General features: G+C 50.1%; 1 protein-coding gene across 1 annotated transcript in view; it reads right to left on the bottom strand.

The window, feature by feature from the left end:
• The window catches only part of GGT5 (gamma-glutamyltransferase 5), a 32,885-nt gene that overhangs the window by 19,654 nt on the left and 4,343 nt on the right, over nt 1–8,888 (bottom strand). Inside the window, exon 2 of the mRNA XM_019539148.1 lies at nt 1,435–1,455. Coding sequence (XP_019394693.1) covers nt 1,435–1,455 — 21 coding nt within the window. The remainder of the gene's footprint in view (nt 1–1,434; nt 1,456–8,888) is intronic.

The raw sequence follows: 8,888 nt of genomic DNA, 5'->3' as shown, positions 1-8,888 counted from the left end.
GGCAAGAGGCATGAGTGGGGGGGGCTGTTGTGGGGGCAATGAGGGGCACCAGCAGGGTTGGGATGACTTTGGGGGTGAGTGAGGGCACCAGTAGGGCTAGTGGGGGCTGCAGGGGACTTTTAATTTTAATAACAGATTTTGGGGTTTTTATCAGAGAATTTGTGATTTTTTTATTATGTCCAGATCCCTGGACATAATACAATTTAGATTTTAAAACAGCCATTCACTGTCAGGAATTGCTGACGCTTCCCTAAAACCAGCCACAGATTCCAGCACGAGTTCATGGCCATATTTCAGATTTATTGCTGTGCTTACAAGCCATAGCAGACATGTTCCCTGGTTCCCTCTAATGCCTTGCCATTATCTTCTCCGTGAGAGCTGCAAGGATAAATCACTTGCATCTTCCTGCACTTTTAAATACCTTGTGCCTGAAATAGCACAGCCCAAGGAAGGATTAAGGACAGGTTCAGTGCAACACTAATTGCTTATCCTCTGCAGAAGACTAGCAATTGCTTAATCCCCCAGAGCACATAATTGTCCCTTTATGGACATCTCTTCACCTCATCCAGGCACACGCAGGCACATGCTGGGAATACAGAGCCAACACCCTCTATTTTAAAATACATGCGCTTAGCATGTTCCAGGGGAGGCAGGAGCATATACATCAAATATAGACACCCACAGGTGGCCTGCTACCACTGCTTCCATCACCTGCTTAAAACTTTTGAGTTGCCATATACTTGCTTAATGCACAATGCTGGTCTCATTAAACATCATCTGATTATTGCAAAACTTTCAAGCTTTGAGCAATGCTGCATCCATGAAGAGCTGGACATGTGATCTTGTATAATGTGGTCTTGCACTTATTCCCCCTCCTCCAAGTAGGAGTAGGCCCAGAATAATACCATGTAGACATATTTCATCTTTTGAAATAAGCCTTTGATTTTCACTAAGGTCAATAAGGGCTTCTCAGCCCAAAATGAAAATAATGATTGCATATTGAAGTGGGAAGGAAGGGAAGAGAAATCCCCTTCAAGGGAAGACAAAATCTTGCCTGGTGGGTGTTAGACAGGTAGTACATGGGTTTCATATCATAACAGAAGCTTCTTCATCCTTCCAGCCCCCCAAACCCTGGCCTGTTGCATTGCATCTGCCGTGCTGAATGTGAGCTTCTCCTTGCTATTACCCTGGTTAGCATCCTGCTCTTTAACTGGGCTCCTAGATGTTACCATGGACAAATCAGTGTGATGACAGGACAGGACTAAGTTTGTGGTGATTCCTTTTAGCAGCCTACAAGGGCAGGGGAGAGGAGGCATCTCTTCATGTCAAAATAAGCTGGTTTGGTTAAAAATGTATGTAATTTTAGAAACACTGATTAACTGGGTGGCACACTAGTAACTCGGCACCAGGGGACACAGAACCGTCAGGCCGATCCCAAAGTGCTTCACATGCTCTCTTACTGACTGAAACCCCTGTTAAATGGAACCACAGTGAGGGAGAAGGGTCAACAGAGCATCTGTCCATCACACAGCAGCAATGCCTGCTCTCCTCAAAGCACATGTATACATGTACCGTTGTCTGCTCTGATGTACCGGAAATCCAGTGCACTGGAGCAGACTCGGTGATTCGAGTCTGCAGAGCATGCGCGCTGACACACCTGGTGCTGTGTCACATGCATTTGTATGAATGCTGAAATACGCGTCAGCGCACAGAAAATGGCAGTGTGTGTTTTAGTTCAAAAGTACACTGCCACCATTTTCTCAGTGCTGACATGCATTTCACCATTTATACAAACGCATGTGACACAGTGCTGGGGGCTTTTAAAAGCAAACGTGTACAAATGCCCAAAGAAGCATTTCCAGAAGGTGCCTTCGCCACTGACAACACAGAGGGGCACTGGCCCGAGAGAGGGAGAACAGGATGCCATCTCTTCTGTCACCAACACCATTTCTCATAGCACTTGGGTTTTCCTCAGGCCTCCCACCCCAGCACAAACATCGTACCCTCATGTGTGCTGTGTTGGAGACAATCACACTACAAGAGAACATGGACTTCATTTTATACCTCAGCTGCTGCCAATATCTTGGAGTGCTATCTTGGGAAAGTGCAATGTTGAAGGCCAGCAAGCAAGCCAGCTCTTTAAGGAAACTTTTCCCCTAGCCAGGGTGGACCAATGCAACTACAAAATGACCAGCCTGGATTTGCCCATGGGGATCTGGGGTCCTCCCCCCTCACACTTCTCTCTGCCCGCTATTCTCTCAGCCGCAGCCAGCAGAAAGCAGGAGAGGCACCACCGCAAGCTGCAGAGCAGCACCAGGCAGTGAGCACTGGCCACCAGCAGCAAAGGCAGCAGCAGCTCAGACACGCAGGGGAGGTCAGTTAACAAAGACATTGCTCAAAGCCTAGCTCTGCCCCAGAACAGAAAATGTGGTCTTGGCTGCACTCCATGTAAACATTTAATCTGGGGCAGCCTAATCACTTCCAGTTAGAGGCACTTTTGCAGAGGCATCCAGGGGAATTTCTCACAGATTCAAGAGAAAGAACAAGATAGGAACAAAATCCAGGCTCTTCCTAAAGCCTAAATCCCTCCTGGCTGTTTGTTCCAAGCAGTATTTTTCATGCCTGGTTGACTGCAGTGTCTCAGCATTTTTCAACATCAGCTCAGCTGGGACAGAAGCATTTGAGCCTCTACATTTTCCCACCCTCAGTGTCCCATCTCCCCAGTTCAGACATTAGCTACAGCAAGGGTGGGCTTTCATCCTGGGACCAGATGGAGAATTCCTGAGGCTGTTCTGTGACCTCTGGAAATCCAAAGATGACAGAAAATTTTTCTTCTTGAAAATGAAAACATAGATGAGACCTCTTCTTGACTTAGGCTCCATCTTCAAAAATTGCAAGAGGCTTTTGAAGAGTATTCCCTGCTTCAGAATGGGGCTGGATATGAAAGCAAGAGCTGCTGGACTGGCTGGGCCTTCTGGCCTCCCACATTCACAAGATTAAACCTCCAAGGCAAAGAGCAAAGCCCCAGGTGGCCTTGCTTCCATTATGGCCAGTTTTCAGCCTTTCTTTGGAATGTGCTAAGAAGGTAGGAAGACTTTGGCTGCTGGGAGGGAAGGTCACATTGGGATTCCTGGTGGCACTGAATCCCCATTGGCCCTGCCTTTCTCTTACAGAGAACAATCCTTCTATGGCAGGCCTTCCCAAAAATCCCTTGGCAGCTTGCTGTCTACCACCCCCTTCCTCAGTTTGGAAACACAGCCAGGCAAAACATCCTCTTACAGTGGTGATTGCGGAGGGTTGGTCTCTGGCCACAGCTCAGTGCAGACAGCCTGAGCAAAAGGCAGATGGCAGCAAATAGGAATACAAGCTTATGTGCCTGCCTGAAAAGAAAAGTCTTTTCTAATGCTCACAAAAAGGTTGTCAAGTACTAAAATGGCAGGGGAGCTGAGGAGTGCTCCAGGAGTGGCAGGGCATCTCAGGAGTGGTAGTGCAGACTGCCAAAGACAGTTGTTCACATGTGCCTTCTCCTGCATCTGCGCTCTTTGTGGGATACAAGAAAGGCAACCTACTGCTGGAGAGGGACTCAGCCACAGGATTCAGGGCGCTGGCTTTCATACTACTACAGCCTCACAAAATAAAGGCTTGGGACAGTCAGGTCCATGTTCGTTGCTCAATTCATTGCGTGTGCTCTCACACCTGGGTCAGCAGTACCTTGGACTGGCAAAGAGGGAACCCATTAGGCAGCAGTCCTTACCAGTCTCCAACTTCCATCATCACTAATAGTACACACAAAGGGACAAACATCAGTCAGCACTAAAACCCTTTCCTCTGACAAATGACAGAGGTGTCTCTCCTAGCCACTGGGTTGGGAAAAAAGCAACCAACCACTCAACAAATCTAGCACAGAACTTGTGAGTGATGTTAGCAGGGGCAGGGTACTTCCCACATGCTGACAGCTTTGTTCTCTAAAGAATCTGGAAGGTTGTATTGACATCATAGTGGCCCCAGGCTCACAAATGTCCCTGGGAAATGGAAGGGTCATCAGCTAGGACGGAACCACTCATTAGGGCGAAGAACAATGATGCCTAAGACAGCTTTGTTTCAAAGTGAACAGCTGTTTCTCTGTTGCTTGGAATCTGGTCCAACCATCTTTGAAACCAGTAGTTTTTCTATTGAATTTAATAAGCATTGGCTAGAGCCTATATACAATGCGTCTTACATACCATTTATCAGACACTTTAGAAAGTCTTAAGTTGCAGCTGTATGTAATGTCACAAGACTCTCATTACTGGTTGCCACTAATGACTGCTCCTTGTCAGCCAGGCAGATGCTTTATTTTAAAAAGTTTTGGCTTTAGAATTAAAATCAGAAACATTTCAAGATCTGGAAAAGATCCAGGTCAGGGGTGAGGAGAGCTGATTTTATTTTAGGGATTTTAGATTTTAACATCTTGCATCACGTTGATCCTTCCACAAACAGAAATGCAGAGGTCACGGGATTGGACAGGATTCGAACTACAGTGGCCACAAGGGAGCTCTGAGTGAGATGGTAAGGAGCTGGCAATGGTAGCTTGGACATAGCAAGCAGGTCCTTAGAGACAGTGGATTCTACTGGAAGTGATCAAGCGTGTAGTGTCAAGGCGTTCTGCGCTGTCCTCTCTTAGGCCTGAAAGTGATTGTTATTGCAGTAAACACAACCTTTTCTGGTTTTTTGTCTGTTACTGGCATGGCATAACTTTGGCAAACAAATCACTTAGAGAAAAGAAGGGATGTGGCTACAAATTTCCATTGCACTATGGATTTTTTTTTTTTTTTTGCAGGAAAGGAGGGGGCAGAATGGAGGGAAGGGAATGGGAATGGGAAGCTTTCAGTTGAAGCAGTCCAGCTATTTCCAAGAATTAGATTAGGGAATATGTGGTTGTAAAGCAAACAGTGCATCACACACAGATCTTCCAGTCATTTTGTTGGAAGGCTCCAACCCTTCTTCAGTCTGGAGAAAGGGATGCTGAAAATGCATCTTTCACCTTCTCATGAAAATTCACCCCAACTAAGCCAAGACATAAAAAGAACCAATCAATCATTTTCAGTTGACATCTGCTCTGTAGAGACTTGGGAGCTTAACAAATAAGCTCTGGCTACAAGAGTTAATCTGCACCAAGCAAGTTCCAGCCCCTCAGAGCTTCTCCATGCCCATCACACTGGGCATGCACCATTCTCAGACCAGCTCAGCATGCCCCTTCCAGACTGCAAATGCTGAGCAGACTTTCCCTGCAACTGCTTTTCTTGGCTGCTGGGAGTCACTAGGTGCATTTACATGTGCAGTTAATGGGATTGAATTTTCTGCCTATGCATCTGGGTTTGGCACAAACTGAGCCCAACAGGAGCAGTTTACTCCAGGGCTGCTCCTGCCCTGCTCTGCCCGCCCCCTTCAGCAGCCAGGGGAAGCTCCAGGAAGGGGGCATGAGGGTCAGTCCTGAGCTCCAGAGCAGCTGCTCCAGGGGCAGCTCCAAGCCACTGGCAGCTCAGGGCCAGCCAGGCAGGGCAAGCTAGTGACAGCCCAGTGTCCCAGGCTGGCAGCAGGAAGCCATGCCTCCTACTCCATGCTTCTGGGGGTTTTGCCCTTGCACTTCCCCTGGTGCCCTGGAGCATCACAGCAGGGAAAGAAGGGGAGTGAGTTGCAGGCAGCCAGTGCAAAGGAAGGGTGAAGTTTGCCTGGCTTTCCTTGCTCACATCAATTGTGCCTCTAGGCAGAGCCTAGAGCAGGGGTGTCAAACTCACCTGACCCTGTGGGCTGGATGAATGGCTCGGGGCTGGTCATAGGGCCTACAGACCCTCTCCCCTCCACTCCTCCCATCCCCATAGCATACCTAATCTGATGGCTGTTCCAGCTAGTCCAGGATCCACGCTACACATGGAGGCACTGCATGGAGTGTGGGTACTGGACTGGATGGAACAGGCACCACGTGTGGTACAGTACCAGAGCAGAACTGCTGGGGCAGGTACCACGTGCAGTACGGTTGCCACTCCAGCCAGACTGCACTGCACAGTGACCATTCCAGCCACTCCGGGGCCCATGCCACATACACCATGGATCCCAGATAAGCTGGCATAGTTGCTGGATCAGGTATGCTGGGGGGAAAGGAAGGGGTGGGAGTCTATGGGCCCAGTCCCACCTGCAGACCAGTCCTGTACCACAGATCAGACCCCAAGGCAGCACTGGGGGCCAGATGGCAGGGCTCTGCAGCCTACCCATATGTTTGACACCCCTGGCCTAGAACCTAGAGACTATGTCTCAATGCTCCCTCTATTGATACACAGACAACATGGAGAGAAAGTGGTCTGGCAAATGCAAAGGGTTAAGGAAACAACTGGAAGAACCTTGCCCACAACTGCTCAGTCTGGAGAAGCCAGGTCAAAGCAGGTGTAGTCACCATGGAAAGCCATCAGAGAGCCCAGGCTGAGGCCTGCAGGTGAACCAGGAAGCAGAGTGTGCTTCAACTTCCATCTGACGGGTGGAGCTGTAGCCACTGTGGGAAGGCTTGCTGTTCACACATCCGGCTCTGCTCCCACATCACTGCCAAGCACCATTGACTTTATCATGTTTCCTTTTATCTGTCAGGATGTTAAATAGCCAGATAAGGAAATGGGGAGTGGGTAGGGAAGGAAGTTAATGGCAGGAACAGAAGGCAGTGGAGAGATAGAACAAAGGCATGGGAGGATGAGGTGAGGATAGAGAATGCTCTTTGGAAACTGAGCAAAAGTCAAAGGCAGCAGCAGGGAGTAAGGAAGAGTAGGAGCAAGAGATGAACACAAGGAAGAAAGAAGTAAAGCTGTGGAGGGGGTCAGGTGGGGATAGGAAGAGGTGTAGAAGGGATACACTTCTATGACCAGTGCCATAGCAAGGGTGGGGCAAGCGGGGCAACTGCCCCAGGTGCCAAAGTGAAAGGGCACTGACAGGTGCTGCCCAGCTAGGGTGGGTGCAGAACGGAGCCGTGAGCGACTCCTTTGCAGGGGCATGAGGACAGGGGAAGGGCAGCTCCTGCTGCTGTGCGCACTCCCAGGCATAGGTGGCAGAAGGCTGGGGCTTATGGGGCCTAACCCCACCAAACATGGGGCAGCGGTAGCAGCGCACAACACCGCAGAGCAGCTGGGGTGCGGGCTCTGGGCTGCTGCAGCAGCTGGGGAGGAGCGGGCACAGACACAGACAAGCGGCCAGGAACTAAGCCCAGCCCTGCCATCTGTGGAGCAGTGCCCAGCAGGTAAGTGTGTACAGGAGGAGGTGGTGGGGAAGGGAAGGATCATGGTGGGGGGCAGATCAACGCCCCCAAGATGAGGGAGTGAGTGGGGCAGGAGAAGGGGCTGGGGTGAACAGGGCCCCAGGGTGGGTTGTAGGAGGGTCAGAGCCTGAGTGGCACATCCAGAAACAAAGGAGGCTCCCTCCACTGTGCACACGCCCGGGGCAGGCATGGGGAGCATGTGCACCCCAGATCTGTGTGTGGGGCATAGGTGAAGTGCCATTGCTTCTGTGCCCCACTGCCTCTGGCCCAGCAACCATGTGACACCATGTGCTTCCCATTGCCGGGCAGGCAGGGAGCCTTGGCGCAGCCAGAGCACAGCGTTGTGTGACTGCTGGGGCAGAGGCAGCGGGGTGCAGAGACCCAGCCTGCAGCAGCAGCCCGCCTCTGCCCCATGCACGGATCCAGGGGGCACACGCCCTCCATGTCTTCCCTGAGGGTATGTACAGTGGCGGGAGACTCCAGCACTCCTGGATGAGCTGCCCAGGCTCCAACCCTCCCATGACCTGCCCCAGGGCCCTGTTCACCCTAGCCCATGCCCCACTCCCTCCCTCACCACAGAGGCCTCAATCTGCCCCTACATGACCCTTCCCCCCACCCCTTCCCTACACAGTTACCTGCTGGGCAGTGTCTGTGTGTGTGTAGAAATATCTTTTAAGTTAAAGTTTTACTCAACCCCCTCCAATAAGATTTTCTCCCTCCGCCTACGCTCCTGGGTAAGCATGGGGTGGTGCCCCCCAGATTTGTGCATGGGGCAAGGGAGGGTTGCTGCTGTGGGCTTTACCCTGGGCGCCCAACTTTGTTGCTATGGCACTGGATGGGACAGAAAGTCCATAGCACTACTCCTGCTCTTGTAGCTATATTGGGGGTCCTGTGAGTTTTGGGTGTCCCCATCTGAAAGCCCTAGCTGCTGGCATTTTGGCTGCAGGAGATCTCAGGATTCATTAAAGAAGCTCTCTGCTGCAGAGAACCGGTTGAAAACCCAAATTTGAGTGCACCCTAAATGCTTGAAAACCAGAAGGCAAAGCAATAGAACCCAAATAAAAATGAGGGAGAGTCCTGAGAGTACTCTTGGCTCTGCTGGGTAACCAGGAGAATACACTGTGCTTTACATTTAAAAAAAATAAACCTTTGGAAGGTGCATTCCACACACTAGTTAAGACTGTGAGGTGAACACATCCAATAGCTAGGAAATACCAGAATTAAATCAGTCGTATTAGGCAGGGTTCTTTGAGCAGATGTGATAACTTTTATTTGACTGAGTAGTTGGAAAAAAGTTCTTAGCGTGCTTTTGGGTACAATTACCGTTTTCAGGCATAGGGAGTCTCTGCTGTTCTGAGACTCCAAGGAATGAGAGACACTACAGTGTGGCAGGATGTCAGTGAGAATGGAAATAGGTAGAAATTAGAAAAACAAAAGGTAAAGCAGAGGCTGAAGAGGTCCAGGTCCTTCAGTCTCTCCTCACAGGGTTTGTCCTGTAAGCCCCTAACCATATGAGTGGCCTCCTCTGGACCCTCTCGAGTCTATCAACATCCTTCTTGAAGTACGATGCCCAAAACTGGTCGCAGTACTCCAACTACAGTCTGACCAATAC

The sequence above is a fragment of the Crocodylus porosus genome, unplaced genomic scaffold (assembly GCF_001723895.1).
Source record: "Crocodylus porosus isolate Cpor-Errol unplaced genomic scaffold, CroPor_comp1, whole genome shotgun sequence".
NCBI classification, from domain to species: Eukaryota; Metazoa; Chordata; order Crocodylia; family Crocodylidae; genus Crocodylus; species Crocodylus porosus.
Note: the sequence above shows the minus strand (reverse complement) of the source record. Positions and strands in the feature narration are given on the sequence as shown.